This window comes from Oncorhynchus kisutch, linkage group LG29, assembly GCF_002021735.2.
Source record: "Oncorhynchus kisutch isolate 150728-3 linkage group LG29, Okis_V2, whole genome shotgun sequence".
Lineage (NCBI taxonomy): Eukaryota > Metazoa > Chordata > Actinopteri > Salmoniformes > Salmonidae > Oncorhynchus > Oncorhynchus kisutch.
The window spans coordinates 15,495,850-15,520,773 of record NC_034202.2 but is presented as its reverse complement, the minus strand read 5'-3'; the positions used below and the strand labels follow the sequence as shown (position 1 = coordinate 15,520,773).

Below are 24,924 nucleotides of genomic sequence, written 5' to 3'. Positions count from 1 at the left end.
ACTTGTAAAACAATGACTTGGTCCCACCTCTGCTGTACAGCTACTACTAGTGAGTGGAGTTACAAATGGACTATACCAAACAAGTTAAATGTCTTACCTGTGATGAAATGTTTTCCACACATAGCTACGTGTAGCCTCCTTGGACACCGGGTCCCCACATTTCCCACGCCGAATATCCTGAAGCCACAGGACTCTTCTCACAGGCTCTATTTCCCTACGTGGGAGCATTGCTAACCATAGGTCAGGATGTTTGACCTGGTTACGTGTGCATTGAACAACACAGCAGATTTTTGGCACGTTTTGTTATTTCTGTGTAACAAAAAAGTGACGACAAAGTTGGCTATTTTACACTGGGGATCAATGGAAAATAATAGTTGTTTTCCCCAATTTGTGGGCGTGGTCGAGGGGAATTCCTTATTATTACATGAATATCGACTCAGAGTATTGCATGAGCCACATCAGTTAACATAAATTGAATGAACATTCTACATTACCATGGGCATTATTTTATCACAATACCAGACAGCCATTGTGAGTATACCAACGAGGGTTAGAAGTTCCAAGCCCGTTCTATTCATTCTGTTTCTATTCATTCTATTTCGATGTGTGCTGCTGCTGCATTGTGGGGGGCATTGCCTAGGCAACCACCGACTTGTTTGCTAGTTTCTTGTTTCAGCAAGGAGGAGGAAAGGTTAATCACATTAAGAGTCCATGTTACCACAGAAACTAACTCAACTGTATGAATGCCTGGCTGTCAGCTGTCAGCTGTTTGTACAAATAAAAATAGTAATAGCGGTTATGGCGGTTATTTTATTTCCATGATGGTCTACATCCATAACTGTTGGTTACACGGTTATACGGTAATTGTGCCAGCCCCAGTTGCATGACTTTAAAATAAATGTCTAATGCCAACATTTATATGTTTTTCATGCCAATTGCATAATACATTATACCAGCTATCATTACATAACACTGTCTTGTAGGAAAATGGAAAATAGATAGATTTTTTTTTTTTAAACCTTTATTTAACCAAGTAGGCAAGTTGAGAACAAGTTCTCATTTACAATTGCGACCTGGCCAAGATAAAGCAAAGCAGTTCGACACATACAACAACACAGAGTTACACATGGAATAAAACAAACATACAGTCAATAATACAGTAGAAACAAGTCTATATACGATGTGAGCAAATGAGGTGAGATAAGGGAGGTAAAGGCAAAAAAAAAGGCCATGGTGGCAAAGTAAATACAATATAGCAAGTAAAACACTGGAATGGTAGATTTGCAGTGGAAGAATGTGCAAAGTAGAAATAAAAATAATGGGGTGCAACGGAGCAAAATAAATAAATACAGTAGGGAAAGAGGTAGTTGTTTGGGCTAAATTATAGGTGGGCTATGTACAGGTGCAGTAATCTGTTCTGCTGCTCTGACAGCTGGTGCTTAAATCTAGTGAGGGAGATAAGTGTTTCCAGTTTCAGAGATTTTTGTAGTTTGTTCCAGTCATTGGCAGCAGAGAACTGGAAGGAGAGGTGGCCAAAGAAAGAATTGGTTTAATTAACACACCAAGAGATTGTGGCAGAAAAATACTTCTCAGTTTACCTCAACATACTAAGAATAAAATACTATCGTGAGGGATTATTCAGTGTCTTCATCTTGTCTGCGCTTATTAGAATTAAACCTCTCTATATTATTTTTCCTCTCACAGTGCCTTGCCCCTTTCCCACTGGTCGTAGCAACAGCAAAGGGTCACACTCATATCCATCCATTTCCTGCTCTGAGAGTCAGCATGACCTACAGCCAGACTCTGACAACACAACCTTTGACCCCAGCTGAGATGTGGACGGGAGTTGTTTCTGCTTGCTTGCTATTCCTGTTCAGTTATCCTGAGATGTCTCTGATCTGGGATCTGTTTGTGTTGTCAGAGTCTGGCAGGAAATGGATGGATGTGAGTGTGACCCTTTGCTGTAGCCACGACCAGTGGGAACGGGGCAAGGCACTGTGCGAGTTTGCGTAACGGCAGACTGGGCTCCCAGCTGACTGACTCATGGGTGTCTGTAAACAGCTAAGTCTGTGGAAAGGCACTCTGAGACACTCTACTCCCTCTGTTACTGATGATCACGCCAAGGAGAGCAGTAGTCAATATTTATATCTCTAATCGATTTTCCTCTGGTTTTTTATATTTGCTTTGTATACATGTTATAACTGTGTTTTAGTATGCTTAATGAAATATGTCCAGGGCATAATTTAACCAAATATTTAACCAAATGTGTCTATTCTCTTCTTGTCTTTTCAAGAGCCATCCAAAATGTCAGCCAGAACCAAACCAGTCGAGCTGCTAATGGTTTTGACTGAGACAATTACGAATGAATGAAGCTCCTGCTGTGTGCCCTCCAGGCCTAGAAGTATAGGTACTCCATGGTCCAGAAGATGAGAGGGAAAATAATATGGGAGGGGCTGTGTCCTGCTTAAAATGGCCGCCGGACTCTTTAAGAGCAGGGGTGTTACATTCCCTGGGACTGATGCTGAGATCTAGAGAAAATGGGTCATGTAATTGTAGTCGCCGACCCCCAAGGCAGAACCGGAAGGTAAAGGGATAAATTCACAGTATTGAGTCGCTAGGGCTAGGCATTTTGTTGGGGTCAAGGTTGAGGATTCTTCAGGAGTGGAAGACATAATACACAACCGTTACATAACCAATACACATCAATGACACACCAGCCTCTCAATTGTTCCTGTGTGGATAAAAGGCTTACAAACCCTGTGCTAAGCATACTCATACTTAATGATAATAATTGATACCAAAGCATATTGAAGTGGAAAGGATAATGGCCTCTGATATCCTGTTGTGGTTTATCACATATCTGTATGAAGAGCGTGTTGAATGACTCCTGCTGGAGCCTAGCATTGTGGTATGGGTTGATGCTAATGCTAGCCTAGCATTGTGGTATGGGTTGATGTTAATTCTAGCCTAGCATTGTGGTATGGGTTGATGCTAATGCTAGCCTAGCATTGTGGTATGGGTTGATGTTAATGCTAATGTTGATGCTAAAGCTAGGCTGCTAAAGCGACAGCTGTTCATTATGCTGTGATCTTAGAACACCGCCTCCCTGTGAGGTGAATGGTTGGAACATCTGCATATGTCTCAGCCGTTCCAATTCTCTCTGCTGTACTCTGGATGACAAAGTCAGCATCAGGTGAATGTGACGTGTCCACCTAATTTGAACATATGAGACGTGATGTTTAACATATCTATAAGATGTCAAATTAATTTAGTATTTACAGTGACACATGCCTCAGGCTGAGGACAGCTATGCCTGATTCACCTACAGTTGAAAGAACTCTGGGTCTAACCCATCCCAGTGCTTACACTGGTCTGGTCAGAGCCACAGACCGACACAAACACTTAGACGTGCATACTGTATTACTCTAGTCAACTATTTATTTCTAGTAGCATATGCCAGACTTTTATTGGTCACATACACATATTTAGCAGATGTTATTGCGGGTGTAGCGAAATGCTTGTGTTCCTAGCTCCAACAGTGCAGTAATATCTAACAATTCACAACAATACACACACATCTCAAAGTAAAAGAATGGATTTAAGAAATATATAAACATTAGGATGAGCAATGTCGTAGTGGCAATGAATAAACTACGAATAGACAATGAATAGAAAATATTCAGACCCCTTGACTTTTCCACATTTTGTTACGTTACAGCCTTATTCTAAGTGCTGTGGGAATGTTTTTCCGCGGCAGGGACTGGGACACTAGTCAGGATCGAGGGAAAGACAAACGGAGCAAAGTACAGAGAGATCCTTGATGAAAACCTGATCCAGAATGCTCAGGACCTCAGACTCGGGCGAAGGTTCACCTTCCAACAGGACAACGACCTTAGGAACACAGCCAAGACAATACAGGAGTGGCTTCGGGACAAGTCTCTGAATGTCCTTGAGTGGCCCAGCCAGAGCCAGGCCTTGAACCCGATCGAACATCTCTGGAGAGACCTGAAAATAGCTTTGCAGCAACTCTCCCCATCCAACCTGACAAAACTTGAGGATCTGCAGAGAAAAATGGGAGAAACTCCCATATTACAGGTTTGCCAAGCTTGTATCGTCATACCCAAGAAGACTCGAGGCTGTTATCCCTGCCAAAGGTGCTTCGCAAAGTATTGAGTAAAGGGTCTGAATACATATGTAAATGTTATATTTCAGTTTTTTTGTTTTTAATACATTTGCAAAGATATGTCATTATGGGGTATTGTGTGTAGATTGATTAGGGGAAAAAACTATTACATTTTAGAATAAGACTAATGTAATTTTTTTGGCGGAAAAGTCAAGGGGTCTGAATACTTTCCGAATGCACTGTACATATGAAATGAGTAAAACAGTATGTAAACATTATTAAAGTGACCAGTGACTCCATGTCTATGTACATAGGGCAGCAGCCTCTAATGTGCAGGGTTGAGTAACTGGGTGGTAGCCAGGTAATGACAGTGACTAAGTTCAGGGCAGGGTACTGGGTGGAGGCCAGTTTAAGTCTAATTGCCTTGATATAAAAGCTGTTTTTCAGTCTCTCGGTCCCACCTTTGATGTACCTGTACTGACCTCGCCTTCTGGATGTTAGCGGGGTGAACAGGCCGTGGCTCGGGTGGTTGATGCCCTTGATGATCTTTTTGGCTTTCTTGTAACATCGGGTGCTGTAGGTTTCCTGGAGGGCAGGCAGTGTAGCCCCGGCGATGCGTTGGGCAGACCGCACAATCCTCTGAAGAGCCCTGCGGTTGAGGGCGGTGCAGTTACTGTACCAGGTGGTGATACAGGATGCTCTCAATGGTGCATATGCAAAAGTGTGTGAGGGTCTTAGGGGCCAATTTCTTCTGCCTCCTGAGGTTGAAGAGGAGCGGTTGTGCTTTCTTCACCACACTGTCTGTGTGGGTGGACCATTTCAGATTGTCAGGGATTTGTACCCAAAGGAACTTGAAGCTTTTCACGTTCTCCACTGTGGTCCCATCGATGTGAATGGGGGCGTGCTCCCTCTGATGTCTCCTTAAGTCTACGACCAGCTCCTTTATTTTGTTGACGTTGAGGGAGAGGTTATTTTCCTGGCACCACTCCGCCAGGGCCCTCATCTCCTCCCTGTAGGCTTTCTTGTTATTGTTAATAATCAGGCCTACTACTGTTGTGTTGTCTGCAAACTTGATGATTGAGTTTGAGGTGTGCGTGGCCATGCAGTCATTGGTGAACAGGGAGTATAGGAGGGGGCTGAGCATGCACCCTTCTGGGGCCCCTGTGTTGAGGATCAGCATAGTGGAGGTGTTGTTTCCTACCTTCACCACCTGGGGGGAGGCCCGTCAGGAAGTTCAGGACCCAGTTGCACAGGGCAGGGTTCAGACCCAGGGCCCCGAGCTTAATGATGAGCTTGGAGTGTACTATGGTGTTGAAGGCGGAGCTGTAGTCAGTGAACAGCATACTGTACATAGGTATTCCTCTTGTCCAGATGGGATAGGGCAGTGTGCTGTGCGATGGTGATTGCATCGTCTGTGGATCTGTTGAGGCAGAAAACAAATTGAAGAGGGTCTAGGGTGACGGGTAAGCTAGAGGTGATATGTTCCTTAACTAGCCTCTCAAAGCACTTTGTGATGACAGAAGTGATAGTCATTTAGTTCAGTATTCTTTGCTCTCTTGGGTACAGGAACAGTGTTGGACTTCTTGAAGCAAGTGGGGACAGCAGACTTGGATAGGGAGAGATTGAATATGTCCGTAAACACTCCAGCCAGCTTGTCTGCGCATGCTCTGAGGACACAGCTAGGGATGCAGTCTGGGCCGGCAGCCTTGCAAGGGTTAACACGCTTAAAAGTCTTACTTACGCTGGCCACGGAGAACGATAGCTCACGGTCCTTGGAGACTCCTGTCTGTGACTGTGTGAGGCTGTTAGCCTCTCTACTCTGCTGGTTGACACAGCTGAAAATCTCACTTTTAAAAGTGAATATTCTGTTAACTCATACGTCATACCCAAATCATGTTGTTCACTCATCCTATACTAGTATTTGTGGCCAAAGCATAAATTGGAGAAAAAAACACATAAAAAAAAACAACTTCAAACTTCTATCTCAAACAGACCGTTTCAAAAGTGTGAAGGATGAGCCGGCCAATTAGCTGTTTACTCGCATTAATATTTTTAATGACTGCTGTACGCCCACAGCGTTCTGTTGTTGGGGTACGCCATCACCATTCCAGCACAGAACCTGCTTTTATCATACTTAATTAAAACATTATGTAATCAATTACACTGTACGTCATATTTCGTAGAAATCTGGAAACACTGGTTTAAGTTTCCTTCCCTCCTCTCAGACTGCCTGCTATGTGAGTGTACTGTTATGCCACACAGGGGAGGGGAGGGGAGGGGGGGGGGTCAAGGAAGAGCCAGAACAATCCCAGAATGGCATCCTGTCTGCTGAAATGGTTTCCTGTGGCATAGCCTAGAAAGAGCTGGAAATAGACAAGAGCTGAATAAGCGATTCACTCTCAGCTATACCCCACAAAGACTACAACTAAATGAGCACGTCTATTCCAAGGTTGTCCACTTTCCCTATGGAGCTCAGATAAGTATCCTCTTTCTCAGATCATCTACATCATGGTCACATCAGGGCATCTACGTCTAGAGTGCTGCTTTCCTGTACAGACCTAACCCCCTGGCTTTGAGTGGTCTGTGCTTAAAGGGATAGTACACCTAAATGGCCCTGTACATAGACTGCTTACAGGGTAAGAAAACAAATGTCATTTTGTAATTTAACCATGAGGTGAACGTTGTCTACACAAATGTCTATCGGCAGCATTTACCCAACAAATCCACTTCATTCTCTGAAAGGCCCTGCGGTCTCCACACAGCCCATTCACACACACATCCTGTTTAATCTGTGATAATCCGTCTGTATCTCTGTGTACACCTAGATGTTGGCCACTGCTGATCTAAAGGGCTTAGCAGTTTAATACCGTTTTTATATTAAAGAGAGTCATCCTAAATGGATTTATCCCAATACTGCAGCCAGATGGCCAACACCAGCGATCGGGCTAATAGTGGCATCGCCACAGAAACATGGCCGCCTGCCTTGGCCTGACCCACAGACAACCTATGGGATTAGTCCGTTCGTACTGCAGCAGAGGAGAACTGAAGCCAATGGCAGTCAACCAAAAATAATTGACTTGTTGTTTTTTTCATTCGGAGAACGAATTTGTCTTCTCTGCGTATCGGAAAATACATTATGGAAGCCATTCTGGAATGTAACTGCATAAGAAGGCATCATCTGTGTTTCAAGATGCATTTGACTCATGTGTAGCCGCAGCCCTCCATTTTGCTAGCTACAGTGTAAACACAGGAGCCTGCTGAGGGGCGGACGGCTCATAATAATGGCTGGAACAAATCGAATGGCATCATTGATTTGATACTATTCCACTGATTCCGCTCCAGCTGTTACCACGAGCCAGTCCTCCCCAATTAAGGAGCCATATACTCTCTCCTTGCAATGATGTGAGTATTTTATAATGGATGGCAATGCATACATGGGTTCATATATATACACACACACACACAGATAAACCATTCACTTAATATAGAACTGAACCCATGGCAGCATGCTGATGTGAATGTGGCGACTGAGCAAGTTGAGGAGGCTGCTTGATGTAACCCTAGATTGCAAGCTGATATGGTCAAAACATATTGATTCAAAATGGGGAGAGGTCTGTCCGTGATAAAGCGCTGCTCCGCTTTCTTGACATCACAATTGACCAAACAAGTCCTACAGGCCCTAGTTTTATCATACCTGGACTACTTCCCAGTTATAAGGTCAAGTGCTGCAAAGAGGGACATAGACCATTTACAGTTGCCCCAGAACAGAGCAGCACGTCTGGCCCTTAAATGTACACAGAGGGCTTATATCAACAACATGCATATGAATCTCTCCTGGTTGAAAGTAGAGGAGAGATTGACTGCATCACTACTGGTCTTTGTGAGAGGTATATGCTCGTCAAATGTACTGAATTGTCTGTTCAGTCGGTTAACACACAGCTCAGACACTCATACATACCCCACAAGACACGCTGCCAGAAGTCTCTTCACAGCTCCCAAGTCCAGAACAGAGGTTAGGAAACGCACAGTACTAAATAGAGCCATGAATACATGGACCTCTCTTCTACATTAGGTATCTCAAGCTAGCAGTAACATCTGGTTTAAAAAAACAAGTGAAACAACACCTCATGGCACAACGCGGACTGTGAAGAGACACACACACACACACACACACACACAATTCTTAGCAATGTAATATAGTATTGTAATGTAATAATGTAGCAATGGAAATGTGTATAATGCACGATGTTTTGTATGATGTAATGTTTTATCTCTGTTTAGACCACAGGTAGAGTAGCTGCTGCCTTGGTAACAGCTAATGGAGATCTTAATAAAATACTAAATGTACTAAGAGGGGTTGGATGACTTTGCTTTGATGAAAATGAATCCTTCCGATGGACTAGAATCACATATTCAGCACAACAGCAATTATACATGACAGCTATGAGGCAGGCTGTCAACAGCAGAGCAATGCTGTCCAATGGAAGCATATTTTAGTGTCAGTGTGCTCTGTGGTTGATAGAAGCATATTTTAATGTTTGTGTGCTCTGTGGTTGATAGAGGGGTGGTAGGTAGCCAAGTGGTTAGAGCGTTGGGCCAGTAACCGAAAGGTTGCTGGATTGAATCTTGAAGCTGACAAGGTAAAAATCTGTCATTCTGAACAAGGCAGTTAACCCACTGTTCCTAGGTCGTCATTGTAAATAAGAATTTGTTCTTAACTGACTTGCAGAGTAAAATAAAATAAAAATAGAAGCATATTTCAGTGTGCTCTGTGGTTGACATTGAAAAGGAAGCACGTGAAGTAACGAATGTTCTGACCCGTTCGTCTTCTCTCTTCTCCTTCACAGAGATTATGAATGATGTCATCAAGAAGGTGAAGAAGAAGGGAGAATGGAAGGTGAGAGTCCCATTTACTATTAGTATGTCTTTGTTAAACTGCAGTTTAACCTTTTTTAAAATATTATTATGTTCAGTCTTTGTTGACCCGAAAACACTTGACAGAGTTCATTCCCACAATGGAAAGATAAAAGTGAAATTGTTCAGTGAAACATAGACCCTTTGGTCTAATTGTGATCATTGCGTTGTGTATTCTCGTAAGTATTACATATAGTTTTTATTTGGTGTCACCAGGCACCTAGAAAAATATTCACCCAGATAATACATTGAATGGCAAAATGATATTTGTGCCATCCGGCTGTTGTTACATTGTATCATTATTTGAGCAACACACATCACCAGCAAAGAGGATACATTGTATGATTTCACCTCACCTGTGAGAGCAAAGAGGATACATTGTATGATTTCACCTCACCTGTGAGAGCAAAGAGGATACATTGTATGATTTCACCTTACCTGTGAGAGTGAAGAGGATACATTGTATGATTTCACCTCACCTGTGAGAGTGAAGAGGATACATTGTATGATTTCACCTCACCTGTGAGAGTGAAGAGGATACCTTGTATGATTTCACCTCACCTGTGAGAGTGAAGAGGATACATTGTATGATTTCACCTCACCTGTGAGAGTGAAGAGGAAATTCAGAAACTTTTTGAGGAGAGTGGAAGTTGATAAAAATCCCCCTTTATTGTTAAAAGTTTAAACCTACAGGTCCATTCTTGAGAACATTGAGAAACAGTTTAACTTGAAACATTTTCTAGTCTCAAAATCCACACCAGACAATTAAAATTGTCAACGTAGTTGCACATGATAGACCGTTACGTTAGTTTTCCCCCATCAGATAACCCAGCACACTCAGAGACCTATGCTAACAAGACCAGCTGGACACATTTTGCATCAGCCAATTACAACTGTTGACGTAGTTAGTTATTGAACACAGTCATGAAAGTGTCCTTGACAGGCACAAAAACGGCATGAATAGCTCACAGTGTAGCAAATCTGGCTCCTGGTAATTTTCACCGTTTGTGGCAACAAATCCCGAATCCCAGGTGAGATATAGTTTTTTTCCTTTGAAGTGTAGAATTACATTTATTGTGATTAGTGTGTTGCGAAGGGAAGTGCACCGAGATTACAAATATGTCACCACCTGGATTCACCACCTGGATTCGGTCCTACAGTATGTAGCAACATTTGAAATGGTGTTTTTTTACATTGGATAAAAGTAGAGACTCCGAGCTAGAAAATGTTATATCATACACTACAGTCGAGGAACAATGGGAAAGTAATTCTGCTTTGAAGTTGATAAACTTGTAACCCCACTTTTGAGAAAATGGCCCGTGAATGTTTTGGTACACTTACCGGAGAGCTCTTCCTTGTCTAAACCATTCAGTGTGGTTCACATCCTCTTAAGCCATAGCCCCACCCATCTCTTTAAGGATTCACATGTGAGGCCATGTGCTAAACATATTGAATAAGATAGTGTAGTAAACAACCAAAGCTTTCAAGACCAAAAGCGGTGAAAGTAGTAGCAAAAAGTAGTCATAAAAATAGACTTTATCTAGTCCTTGGACTGTATCCTAATCTGACTTTGTTGCAGGTCATGTTGTTCTTCACATCACTGTCTCTGGTAAACACATACTATAAGTTTATTGGTCACATGCACAGGATACAGGATGTGTAAACGGTACAATGAAATGTTTACTTGCATAATGGAGTCTTTTGTTTAGACATGTAGCTAGCTAAACAATGAACCATAATCCCAACTCATGATACTATGCATGCACCATGCATGAATCTGCAGGTAGCTAAAGCTAACCAACTAGGTTCAATGTTAGCTAGCTAGCTAACATTAGGTTATAACTAGTAATGCAAATGGCTTTCTGAGATATAAAAAATTAACACTTTACGACACAGATCATTCACATAACGTTAGCTAGCGAGCCGGCCAGCTAATGTTAGCTAGCTAACAGTATGCTTTAATTTGCAATGAAAACAACTTTCACCCTATGTCACAGATTCCGTGGTTGCCCTTAGTTGAATATATAATCCGGAGACAGGTGTTTTATACAACAGCCTCCTGTGTTCTCTTTTCAACTCCCTCTGTATTTGGGAATCATCTCTCGGCTTCCAATGGGTGTTCAAGGGATTTCAAAACTCAGTCAACTTCTTCCTTGACAACAACACTGTTGATCACCATTTTTTTATGAGGACAGGGATGGAGAAGACTCTACAATGTCTGGTTCAATTAAAATGTTTTTACCTAAATCCGGGATTTCCTCATCATCTGATTCGTTTTCAGAGTCAGAGAGAGTCAACATGGCACGATCATCCTCCAGAAAGTAGTCCAGCGCTATTAACTTCAGCGCTATTAACTATTAACTTCAGCGCTATTAACTATTAACTAGTAACTTCAGCGCTATTAACTTAACTATTAACTTCAGTGCTATTAACTATTAACTTCAGCGCTATTAACTAATAACTATTAATTTCAGCGCTATTCACTTCAGCACTATTAACTATTAACTTCAGTACTATTAACTATTAACTTCAGTACTATTAACTATTAACTTCAGCGCTATTAACTTCAGCGCTATTAACTTCAGCGCTATTAACTATTAACTTCAGCACTATTAACTCTTAACTTCAGCGCTATTAACTATTAACTTCAGCACTATTAACTATTAACTCAGCGCTATTAACTTCAGCGCTATTAACTCAGCGCTATTAACTTCAGCGCTATTAACTCAGCGCTATTAACTTCAGCGCTATTAACTCAGCGCTATTAACTTCAGCGCTATTAATTTCAGCGCTATTAATTTCAGCGCTATTAATTTCAGCGCTATTAACTCAGCGCTATTAACTTCAGCGCTATTAACTTCAGCGCTATTAACTTCAGCGCTATTAACTTCAGCGCTATTAACTTCAGCGCTATTAACTCAGCGCTATTAACTCAGCGCTATTAATTTCAGCGCTATTAACTCAGCGCTATTAACTTCAGCGCTATTAACTTCAGCGTTATTTACTTTAGCGCTATTAACTTCAGCGCTATTAACTTTAGTGCAGCAATGCAACACTTTTTCAGTTCTTCATGATATTTTCAAAAAAAGCTGAGGTAGAAAGGATTATCCACACATTCTGACCAGCTCATGTTATAGACAGAAGCATGCTACATGGCAGACCAATCCTGTCACGAATATTACCGAAGGTGGCTCCCCTTCTTGTTCGGGTGGCGCTCGGCGGTCATCGTCGCCGGTCTACTAGCTGCCACTGATCCTTTGTTCTGTGTTCGTTTAGTCTTGTCTAATTGGTATCACCTGTTTCTTGTTTGGTTGTTTGGGTGGGGTTATTTAAGTTCGTTCAGCCCGCTTCTGTTTGTGCGGGCTTGTTCGTCTGTAGGTGTTAGTGTGATTTATGTTTGTATTTCGGGTTTCTCGCTGTCCTTTATTTTCTTATTTTGTTACCAGTTTTTGTTCATGTTATTCTTCCCTGGACATTAAAGCGTGTTTTTTCCCGCATCTTTTTGCTCTCTGCGCCTGACTCCACACCTATTCACTCATTGAACGTTACAAATCCGAACTCGTCTCTCAGCACGTCCAGCCCATCCATTATCTCAGCCAATCATGGCTAGCGGGAAGGTTCCTGTATTTTTCCATGGCTAAAGCAACTAGACTCCTAATTTAACAATTTTATTTGTATTTAAAGATGGCATACAAGTTTGTTATTAAGGCACATGAAAGTTCACATGTTCCAGAAGTAATTTATGTCAAAACGTATTTTGATAAAAAAAATATATATATATATATATATATAAATAAATAAATAAACGTTCACATGCCTCTCCTATGAAGTAGTGACATGCGACATACGCCTGGCTTCTTGAAACGGGATACATATATTTAATGAGGAGCTTCTTGGAGTCCCTTGGGTAGTGTAGTGCTGCCGGAGCGCACCAGAGCTCCACCACTTTTCAGAATGGTGCTCGTTTAATAAAGTTCGGATCAAAGCTGAATCAATGTCTCACAATACATTTGAATGATTCATTAGTATTCGACACAGGCCTAACATACCGAATATAATATCATACTAAAAGGTTGCCATTAGACCAAAAACACCACTTAATTTCTTATTTAGGCGACACTCACATATACAACATTTTATATGCATTATTTTAACCCTCCACTCACGTACGTATGCGTTATTTGAATTCAGCATAGACGACCAGGAGTGAACTTTTTTTTTCCTTAATAAAAAAGCTTGATGCGAAGGCACCTTGAACCCATGATTACTCCGAACATTCACTGTGAACCACCATAGTGGTATACACCACATGACAGCTATTTGACAAGACCGTAAGGCTGTTCGACTTACACTACCGTTCAAAAGTTTGGGGTCACTTAGAAATGTCCTTTTTTTTTGTCCATATAAAATAACATCAAATTGATCGGAAATACATATTGTATAATGACTAGAAAAGGCCTTCTGGATAGCTACATCAAAAGTAGTCATATGGGCTATCTACATTTAATTTAAATCAATCTCTTTTTCTGGTGCTCCTCAGTACTGTTTGATGCTCCTGACATTGTTAAGTTGGGTGCACTAACCTTGTTTTCCAAAACCTCTGTCTTACTCTCCCTGGTTTCTCATTGTTTTCTCTTCCTGGCCTCAGGCGCTGATTGTGGACCAGCTGAGCATGAGGATGCTGTCCTCCTGCTGCAAGATGACAGACATCATGTCAGAGGGCATCACCAGTAAGCACTCTGCTCGATTTAAACCTCATCAGCCTCTATTGTTATACTGCATGTGGGACCGGTGTCGATTGCCTCTGCGTTGTGTTTTGATTGGCTTACATACGACCAAAGGATCAGGGTTGGTGTATGTCTTTTATTCTCTGATAATGACAGGAAAAACGTCCATGAACAAATGCCGTGCTGCCCCCATAATACGCCAAACTCCACTCTTCCACATGGGTACAGTGAACAGGGCATATAACAATAAGCTCGTGAATGACATAATGTAAGACAAATGCAATTTATAGACTAGCCAACTTTCTCAATAACAGCCAGGCACTTGCAAACTAACAGTTTAAATATCGTCAACATAACTCGACAAACAAAAACACATGACATACCTGATAATAACAGGAAAACCTTCCATGAACAAATACTTAGCTGCCCTAATACACCAAACTTCTCTGCAAAGTACAAATGAACATCCCAATATATTGGTGGGAGACCATTATAATGTACGTGACCATATAAAGTCATTATAAGTGATGTAACATATATGATTGATTATGATTTCATGGGGAAATGTTTCAGTAACTGAAGAGGGAGGGGGGGGGGGCAGAAGGAGAGTGATGCTTACAAATAACATTTGATTGAAGAAATGTGTATGTGGTGTGTGTGTGTGTGTGCAACATAAAAAAAGGACACTTACAACAACAAAAGGAATGTACACTAATATCAGGCATGGGAACTATTCAGGTATTGTGTAATTATATGTGAAATTCAACACTTGTTACATATGCACTGTAGCAACCATTTGGCTACCATGACTCAGCCATCAGCTAACATGATATAACCACCTCTCTCTACCTCTACCCCTCTCTCTCTCTCTCTCTCTCTCCCCCCCCCCCCTAGTTGTGGAGGATATAAACAAGCGGCGAGAGCCTCTTCCCACCCTGGAGGCCATTTATCTGATTACCCCCACTGACAAGGTACACACACACACACACACCATCATCATCTCCCTCTCACAGTCTATATTTAGAACACTATCTCTGGCAGCTTTCTGTTCTCACTGTACACAGAGACCATATGCCACCATTCTGTATAAGATAGTACTCAAACCCAGGGTTGTTGACTCAGCCTACGCAAACCACACAATACTCATGTGTCTGTGGACAGGATCTCTAGCTGACTGCACTCTACCTTCCTTCCTTCTACCAGTTTTACTCTCTACCTCTCCCATCCTTATTCAAACACGTACAGTACATGCAGGCACACGCTGACAGACACATGCTGACAGAAACACACACACGACAGACGTCTTACGCTCTTGTGTCCTTCTCTCCCCAGTCTGTGCAGACCCTAATTGGAGACTTCAAAGACCCCCATTCAGCCAAATACAAAGCAGCCCACGTCTTCTTCACTGACTGTGAGTAGCTCCCGGAGAAGCCTTTCCACTACACCTCAAGCGCTCTGCGGATTCGCTACACAAGCTCAATGGACATGAGTGCAACCTCAGCCATTCATTCTTGGTGGAGAGGGCTGTGACGTTGGTCAAATTACTTCATGGAAGGAATCATGTGCAATGAAAGAAAACACTTTTCTTTCACTGTTCATTTTATTACAAAACCAGAGTTGATCTAGACACCCAAAATAGAGCTCATAATTTTCAGCATCATCATCCTTTGAAACAAGGGTTCTTAATATACCAGCCCATGTTTTAATATGCTTTTATCCGAAGTGTCTTATGGTAGTGTGTGCATATATTTTCATACGTGTGGCCCCAGCAGGAATCAAACCCACAATCCTGATGTTGTAAGCGCCGTGCATGCTCTACCAACTGAGCCACGTAGAACCACCACTCACACTCACATCAACCTCTCCCTGTTTCAGCCTGCCCAGACCCACTTTTCAACGAGGTAGTGAAGAGCCGTGCCTCCAAATCCATCAAGACCCTGACGGAGATCAACATCGCCTTCCTGCCCTACGAATCGCAGGTACCAAACGGAGGGAGAGAAACAGAAGGAGAGAGGCAGGGAAATATAGAGATGGAGGGAGATTGAGCGATCCATGAAGAGCCAGAGGGAAAGATCCAGAGATAGAGGGATCCTAGAATAGCCAGAGAGTTATGTACATATCAGTTTACTGCCACTATGCATATTGTCTTCTTCTAATGACCTGTTCTTTTATGCTGCTTATTATTATTGATATTGATTATTGTACAACAATGTTGAGGGAGCTAGCACATAAATATTTCACTGCACCTTTTATAGCTTTTGTAAACTGAGTATGTAACAAATACAATTTTGTTTGGTTTGATTTGAGATCGATTGAGATGGAGGATGGAGAGAGAAATGTTCAAGTCCGGTTTCAGGTCCGGGCTCTGGCTGGTCCACTCAAGGACATTCAGAGACTTGTCCCGAAGCCACTCCTGCGTTGTCTTGGCTGTGTGCTTACGGTCGTTGGAAGGTGAACCTTCGTATCAGTCTGAGGTTCTGAGCGTTCTGGATCAGGTTTTCATCAAGGAACTCTATGTACTTTGCTCCATTCATCTTTCCCTCAAACCTGACTAGTCTCCCAGTCCCTGCCACTGAAAAACATCCCCATTGTATGATGATACCAACACCATGCTTCACCGTAGGGATGGTGTCAGGTTTCCTCCAGATGTGACGCTTCGCATTAAGGCCAAAAAGTTCAACCTTGGTTTCATCAGACCGAAGAATCTTGTTTCTCATGGTTTGAGAGTCCTTTAGGTGTCTTCTGGCAAACTCCAAGTGGGCTGATGAGTGGCTTCTGTCTGGCCACTCTACCATAAAGGCCTAATTAGTAGAGTGCTGCAGAGATGGGAGAACCTTCCAGAAGGATAACCATCTCCACAGAGGAACTCTGGAGCTCTCACAGTAACCATCTGGTTCTTGGTCTGACCAAGGCCCTTCTCCCCCGATTGCTCAGTTTGGCCAGACGGCCAGCTCTAGGAATAGTTTTTGTGGTTCTAAACTTCTTCCATTTAAGAATGATGGAGGCCACTGTGTTCTTGGGGACCTTCAATGCTGCAGAAATGTTTTGTTACCCTTCCCCAGATCTGGGCCTCAGCACAATCCTGTCTCTGAGCTCTACATACAATTCCTTCAACCTTATGGCTTAGTTTTTGCGCTGACAGGCACTGTCAACTGTGGGAACTTATATATACACAGGTGTGTGCCTTTCCAAATCATGTCCAATCAATTGAATTTACCACAGGTGTACTCCAATTAAGTTGTGGAAACAACTCAAGGATGATCAGAAACAGGATGCACATTACCTACATTTCGAGTCTCATAGCAAAGAATATTTATGTAAATATGTAATTTTATATATATATATATATATATATATATTTGCAGACATTTCAACAACAAAAAAATCACTTTGTCAATATGGGGTATTGTGATGTCCTTATGGGGTATTGTGATGTCCTTATGGGGTATTGTGATGTCCTTATGGGGTATTGTGATGTCCTTATGGGGTATTGTGATGTCCTTATGGGGTATTGTGATGTCCTTATGGGGTATTGTGATGTCCTTATGGGGTATTGTGTGTAGATTGATGAGGACATTGTTTTATTTAATCCGTATTAGAATAAGGCTGTAACGTTACAAAATATGGGAAAAGTTAAGGGGTCTGACTACTTTCCGAAGGCACTGTACATTACCAATAAATACGCCATAAAAACAAAACAAGGACACGACACACAGACACTAAAAGCAGTAGACGAGAGAGGAATGGCAGAGGAGATAGAGCGAGAGTGAATGTGAAAAAGGCAGTGGGGAGCAGAGCACTACAGCAAAGACAAAGGCAGGAAGGAAAGGCGACGGTCACGTCACTGTCCCATCATACACACATACAGGAAGGAAAGGCCACGGTCACGTCACTGTCCCATCATACACACATACAGGAAGGAAAGGCCACGTCACTGTCCCATCATACACACATACAGGAAGGAAAGGCCACGTCACTGTCCCATCATACACACATACAGGAAGGAAAGGCCACGGTCACGTCACTGTCCCATCATACACACATACAGGAAGGAAAGGCCACGTCACTGTCCCATCATACACACATACAGGAAGGAAAGGCCACGTCACTGTCCCATCATACACACATACAGGAAGGAAAGGCCACGTCACTGTCCCATCATACACACATACAGGAAGGAAAGGTCACGTCACTGTCCCATCATACACACATACAGGAAGGAAAGGCCACGTCACTGTTCCATCATACACACATACAGGAAGGAAAGGCCATGTCACTGTCCCATCATACACACATACAGGAAGGAAATGCCACGTCACTGTCCCATCATACACACATACAGGAAGGAAAGGCAACGTCACTGTCCCATCATACACACATACAGGAAGGAAAGGCCACGTCACTGTCCCATCATACACACATACAGGAAGGAAAGGCCATGTCACTGTCCCATCATACACACATACAGGAAGGAAAGGCCACGTCACTGTCCCATCATACACACATACAGGAAGGAAAGGCCACGGTCACGTCACTGTCCCATCATACACACATACAGGAAGGAAAGGCCACGTCACTGTCCCATCATACACACATACAGGAAGGAAAGGCCACGTCACTGTCCCATCATACACACATACAGGAAGGAAAGGCCACGTCACTGTCCCATCATACACACATACAGGAAGGAAAGGCCACGTCACTGTCCCATCATACACACATACAGGAAGGAAAGGCCACGTCACTGTCCCATCATACACACATACAGGAAGGAAAGGCCACGTCACTGTCCCATCATACACACATACAGGAAGGAAAGGTCACGGCCACGTCACTGTCCCATCATACACACATACAGGAAGGAAAGGCCACGGTCACGTCACTGTCCCATCATACACACATACAGGAAGGAAAGGCCACGGTCACGTCACTGTCCCATCATACACACATACAGGAAGGAAAGGCCACGTCACTGTCCCATCATACACACATACAGGAAGGAAAGGCCACGTCACTGTCCCATCATACACACATACAGGAAGGAAAGGCCACGGTCACGTCAAAATAATGAACCAAATATAGCTGTAATGTTATGCTAACTTATTTGTTATGTATGCTGTACGATTACATTTTAACATTTTAGTAGACACTCTTACACAGAGCGACTTACATTACATTTTCGTTCTGGTCCCCTGTGGGAATCGAAGCCACAACCCTGGCGTTGCAAACGCCATGCACGACCAACTGAGCCACAAGGGTATGACGTACAAGTTAAAGTATTACCGAACATATATACTGTGGGATCTCTCTCATAAAACTGGGTCCTCTCAAGGTTTCTTCCTTCTGTGTAGGGGGGATTTGATTTGCCGCTATTAGCTGTGCTTACAAATAACATTTGATTGAAGAAATGTGTATGTGGTGTGTGTGTGTGTGTGTGTGTGTGTGTGTGTGTGTGTAGGTATACTCTCTGGACAACCCGGATGCCTTCCAAAGTTTCTACAGCCCCCATAAGACCCAGCTGAAGAACCCAGTGATGGAGAGGCTGGCAGACCAGCTTGCCACCCTGTGTGCCACCCTGAAGGAGTACCCTGCTGTCAGATACCGAGGGTGAGACACAGGGGGCGCATCTCAGACAATGGGGACATTAGGAAAAGCAATATTACTGTGTCCCAAATGGCAGCCTATTCCCTATGTAAGAACTACTGGGAACGGGTCAGAAGTAGTATAGGGACTAGATGACCATTTGGGAGGCAACCTCTCATTGACAGGGGGTCAGGGCTAGTATGTTCAGTAAATGGGATAGAAACATATTGTTAAATTCCATCCACTCTTTCTCGCTCTCGCTCTCTCTCGCTCTCTCTCGCTCAGGGAGTACAAAGACAATGCCACCCTGGCCCAGCTGTTGCAGGACAAACTGGACGCCTACAAGGCAGATGACCCCACCATGGGGGAGGTGAGGGAGGGATGGAACAAGGGAAGGATGAGGGAGCGAGTGTTTATTAGATTAGAGGTAGAAGGAAATGTTTTAGCAGTGAACATATGAGAACATAGAAGATATGAACCTGACATGTACTGTTACCGTGTGCTACTTTAATAAACAACCAGCAAGCTACAAAAGATCCCACCTCTTTGCAATTGGCTTTCAATGGAAGGGTGTTATAAATGAGATGTATTATTATTTACATTACTGTATACATATTTGATGTAGGAGCTATCAGGACACAGAGTAAATCTGCACCTCTCTCCTCTACCCCTCTATCTCTCCATCCTTCTCTCTCTGCAGGGTCCCGATAAGGCTCGTTCTCAGCTGATCATCCTGGACAGGGCTTTTGACCCCGTCTCCCCCGTACTGCATGAGCTCACCTTCCAGGCCATGGGCTACGACCTGCTGCCCATTGAAAACGACGTCTACAGGTACGTCTGTGTGTGTGTGTGTGTGTGTGTGCGTGTTCGCCTATGTGTATGTGTGTCTCGGCATTCACATCCCTCCCTTCAGCAGTCTCCAAGGAAAGAGGCTAAGGTTTAGGTGTAACTACTGTAAATAGAAGAAAATAATCAGTTCAGGGAGGGCAGCTGTAGCGCCCACAGAATCTTTCACTACAAGGTAATCATCTGTGCTGTTTTAGATCGCTAGAGACTTCGATACCTTTCCCACACACACTTACATTCAGGGCTCAGGCGTCTGTGCCAGGTTCGAAGAATGGCTTTGCAGATTCCGTTTGGTCTTGTGTTGAAATACTTGGCTGTGAATTCTATGTGCTGGAGTTTCTATATAGTGTAGTGTAGAAAAGTAACACAATGTTGTTGCTGGCTGCTGATGTTGATTACAGTAAATATATGAGTGCTTTTGCCTGTTTGGACCCAATTTATCTTTGCCTCTCCCCCTGTCTCCATCTAGCTTCCTGTCTCTGTCTATCTACCTGGCTAATTATTTCCCCCTGTCTATCTGTCTGACTGTCCATTCACGTGTCTGTCTGTATCAGATATGATTCCCCTGGGATGGGAGACACTTCTCAGAAGGAGGTCCTGCTGCACGAGGACGATGACCTGTGGGTGGGGCTCAGACACAAACATATCGCTGAGGTGTCCACGTAAGTCACACACCCGTTTCTCTCTCTCTCTCTCTCTCTCTCTCTCTCTCTCTCTCTCTCTCTCTCGTCCATATCACTGCCACTGTTTGAAAAAATAAAGCCATAACAAAGTCGAGCTCTCCTACTTCCTAGTTCTCTTCTGCTATCTCTATCTATCTTCCCTAACTGCCATCAGGGAGGTGACACGCCAACTGAAGGACTTCTCTGCTAGCAAGAGGATGAACACTGCTGGAGAGAAGGTACGGAGCGAGGGATGCTTTCAGAAAGCCTCCCCGTCTGGTAATACTCTTTGTCAGTACGTTCCTACGGCTGAGTGGAGAGAGAACGTGACCGTGTTGTGTGTTCCAACAGACCACCATGAGGGACCTCTCTCAGATGCTGAAGAAGATGCCCCAGTACCAGAAGGAGCTGAGCAAGGTTAGTGTGTGTGTCTGTGTGTGTGTGTCTGTATGTGCACATGACGTGTGTGTACTGACCCTGTCTCACTGTGTGTCTCAGTACTCCACTCACCTGCAGCTGGCTGAGGACTGCATGAAGCACTACCAGGGCACAGTGGACAAGTTGTGTCGGGTGGAGCAGGTAAAGGACAAGAAGGGATGGAGGGGAGATGAGGGATGGAAGTGATGGCAGGGAAGAGGTGGGAGGGAATGGAGAGAGGAGGCATAGCAAGGGACAGAGAGGATGGGAGAAGAGGCTCATTCTAGGGCACTATAGCCCAATGCGTCGCTGTTTGATAGATAGATTGGGGGTACGACCCTGCGATAGACTAGCGTCTTGTCCAAGGGATGGACTTGTACATCAAGCTGCCTCACGCTACAGAAACACACTATTGGGAACGGGAAAGGGGATATCTAGCCAGTTGCACAACTGAATGCATTCAAACAAAATTTGCCTTCCGCGTTTTTCCCAACCCGTCTACCATTCCGACTCCCAAACTTACTTACTTGTACAGTATAGGGCACTACACTGCATTCTGAAAGTATTCAGACCCCTTTAATTTTTCAACGTTTTTGTTACATTACAGCTGTATTCTAAAATGTATTATAGTTTCCTCATAAATCTACACACTACACCCTATAATGAAGAAGCAAAAAGGTTTTTAGACATTTTTGCTAATGTATTAAAAATAAGAAACTGAAATATCACATTTACAAAAGTATTCAGACCCTTTACTCAGTACTTTGTTGAAGCACCTTTGGCAGCGATTACAGCCTTGAGTCTTCTTGGGCATGACACAACAAGCTTGGCACACCTATATTTGGGGAGTTTCTCTCTGCAGATCCGCTCAAACTCTGTCAGGTTGGATGGGGAGCGTCGCTGCCCAGCTATATTCAGGTCTCTCCAGAGATGTTCGATCGGGTTCAAGTCCGGGCTCTGGCTGGGCCACTCAAGGATATTCAGAGACTTGTCCCAAAGCCACTACTGCATTTTCTTGGCTGTGTGCTTAAGGTCGTTGTCCTGTTGGAAGGTGAACCTTCACCCAGTCTGAGGCCCTTAGCACTCTGGAGCAGGTTTTCATCAAGGATATCTCTGTACATTGCTCCATTCATCATTCCCTCGATCCTGACTAGTCTTCCAATTCCTGCAGCTGAAAAACATCCTCACAGCATGATGATGCCACCACCATGCTTCACCATAGGGATGGTGCCAGGTTTCCTCCAGACGTGATGCTTGGCATTCAGGCCAAAGAGTTCAATCTAGGTTTCATCAGACCAGAGAATCTTGTTTCTCATGGTCGGAGAATCTTTAGGTGCCTCTTGGCAAACTCCAAGTGGGCTGTCTTGTGCCTTTTTACTGAGGAGTGGCTTCCGTCTGGCCACTCTACCATAAAGGCCTGATTGGTGGAGTGCTGTAGAGATGGTTTTCCTTCTGGAAGGTTCTCCCATCTCCACAGAGAAACTCTGGAGCTCTGTCAGAGTGACCATCGGGTTCTTGGTCATCTCCCTGACCAAGGCCCTTCTCCCCTAATTTCTCAGTTTGGCCAGGCAGCCAGCTCTAGGAAGAGACTTGGTGGTCCCAATCTTCTTCCATTTAAGAATGATGGGGGAGACTGTTCTTGGGGACCTTCAATGCTGCAGACATTTTTTGAGACCCTTGTGCCTCGACACAATCCTGTCTCGGAGCTCTACGGACAATTCCTTCGACCTCATGGCTTGGTTTTTTCTCTTTTTCTCTGTCATGCACTGTCAACTGTGGGACCTTATATAGACAGGTGTGTGCCTTTCCAAATAATGTCCAATCAATCGAATTTCCCTCAGGTGGACTCCAATCAAGTTGTAGAGACATCTCGAAGGTGATCAATGGAAACAGGATGCAGCTGAGCTCAATTTTGAGTCTCATAGAAAAAGGTCTGAATACTTATGTAAATAAGGTATTTCAGTTTTTATTTGTAATACATTTGTAAAAATGTCTAAACCTGTTTGCTTTGTCATTATGGGGTATTGTGTGTAGATTGATGAGGATTTAAAAAAATATATGTTTTAGAATAAGGCTGTAACGTAAACAAAATGTGGAAAAGGTCAAGGGGTCTGAGTACTTTCTGAATGCACTGTATATAAGGAATGGGTTGCTATTTGGGATGCATCTTTAATCTCCTGTCTGTGTGGCATGTAGGACTTGGCCATGGGTACAGATGCTGAAGGGGAGAAGATCAAGGACCCCATGAGGGCCATCGTGCCCATCCTGCTGGACACCAACGTCACAACCCACGACAAGATCCGCATCATCCTCCTCTACATCTTCCTCAAGAACGGTGAAACTGAAAGATGCTCAACTTTTAACCCTAACATTTACCCTAACCCTAGCTTCATATCCACATCCCAGTTCAACCCTAACCTAAACCACAACCTTAATCCTAACTCTAGCTTCATATCCACATCCCAGTTCAACCCTAACCTACACCACAACCTTAATCCTAACCCTAGCTTCATATCCACATCCCAGTTCAACCCTAACCTAAACCACAACCTTAATCCTAATGCTGGCTTCATATCCACATCCCAATTCAACCCTAACCTAAACCACAACCTTAATCCTAACCCTAGCTTCATATCCACATCCCAGTTCAACCCTAACCTAAACCACAACCTTAATCCTAACCCTAGCTTCATATCCACATCCCAGTTCAACCCTAACCTAAACCACAACCTTAATCCTAACCCTAGCTTCATATCCACATCCCAGTTCAACCCTAACCTAAACCACAACCTTAATCCTAATGCTAGCTTCATATCCACATCCCAGTTCAACCCTAACCTAAACCACAACCTTAATCCTAATGCTGGCTTCATATCCACATCCCAATTCAACCCTAACCTAAACCACAACCTTATAATCCTAACCCTAGCTTCATATCCACATCCCAATTCAACCCTAACCTAAACCACAACCTTAATCCTAATGCTAGCTTCATATCCACATCCCAGTTCAACCCTAACCTAAACCACAACCTTAATCCCAACCCTAGCTTCATATCCACATCCCAGTTCAACCCTAACCTAAACCACAACCTTAATCCTAACCCTAGCTTCATATCCACATCCCAGTTCAACCCTAACCTAAACCACAACCTTAATCCTAATGCTGGCTTCATATCCACATCCCAATTCAACCCTAACCTAAACCACAACCTTATAATCCTAACCCTAGCTTCATATCCACATCCCAATTCAACCCTAACCCTAGCCTCAACCACAACCCTAATGCTAGCTTCATGTCCCCATCCTGCCTCAACCATAACTAACCCTAGCTTCATAACCACATCTTGGTTCAACCCTAACCCTGGCCTCAAACACAACCCTAACTCTACGATCTGATCTAGGATCAGTTTTTCCTGTTTATTCCTAAAGCCAATTTTTTTCCCCTATTTACATACTTCCATCAAGCTGTGCAAAATGGAAGTAGTTGCGTAGCAATATGCAAATGTATGCAGAGACGCAATTTGTAACTCATCCAACTACGCAGTATCACCATTTTGTGTAGCTAATTGCTTTCTTGCATTGTGCAAGTACATAGTGTATAAATTAGGCTTAAAAGTTAACCTATAAGAGCTTAACAACCTGTGGTGTGC

At 43.4% G+C, this 24,924-nt stretch overlaps 1 protein-coding gene across 2 annotated transcripts in view; it reads left to right on the top strand.

Annotated features, from left to right (window-relative positions):
• The window catches only part of stxbp1a (syntaxin binding protein 1a), a 44,379-nt gene that overhangs the window by 7,451 nt on the left and 12,004 nt on the right, over positions 1 to 24,924 (top strand). For both annotated transcript variants that reach the window (XM_020466207.2, XM_020466208.2), the window contains exons 2-14: positions 8,971 to 9,020; positions 13,686 to 13,767; positions 14,659 to 14,735; positions 15,097 to 15,175; positions 15,640 to 15,743; positions 19,223 to 19,371; positions 19,633 to 19,717; positions 20,048 to 20,178; positions 20,748 to 20,855; positions 21,031 to 21,094; positions 21,207 to 21,272; positions 21,354 to 21,434; positions 23,469 to 23,607. In XM_020466207.2, the coding sequence (XP_020321796.1) occupies positions 8,971 to 9,020; positions 13,686 to 13,767; positions 14,659 to 14,735; positions 15,097 to 15,175; positions 15,640 to 15,743; positions 19,223 to 19,371; positions 19,633 to 19,717; positions 20,048 to 20,178; positions 20,748 to 20,855; positions 21,031 to 21,094; positions 21,207 to 21,272; positions 21,354 to 21,434; positions 23,469 to 23,607 (1,215 nt within the window). The remainder of the gene's footprint in view (positions 1 to 8,970; positions 9,021 to 13,685; positions 13,768 to 14,658; positions 14,736 to 15,096; positions 15,176 to 15,639; positions 15,744 to 19,222; positions 19,372 to 19,632; positions 19,718 to 20,047; positions 20,179 to 20,747; positions 20,856 to 21,030; positions 21,095 to 21,206; positions 21,273 to 21,353; positions 21,435 to 23,468; positions 23,608 to 24,924) is intronic.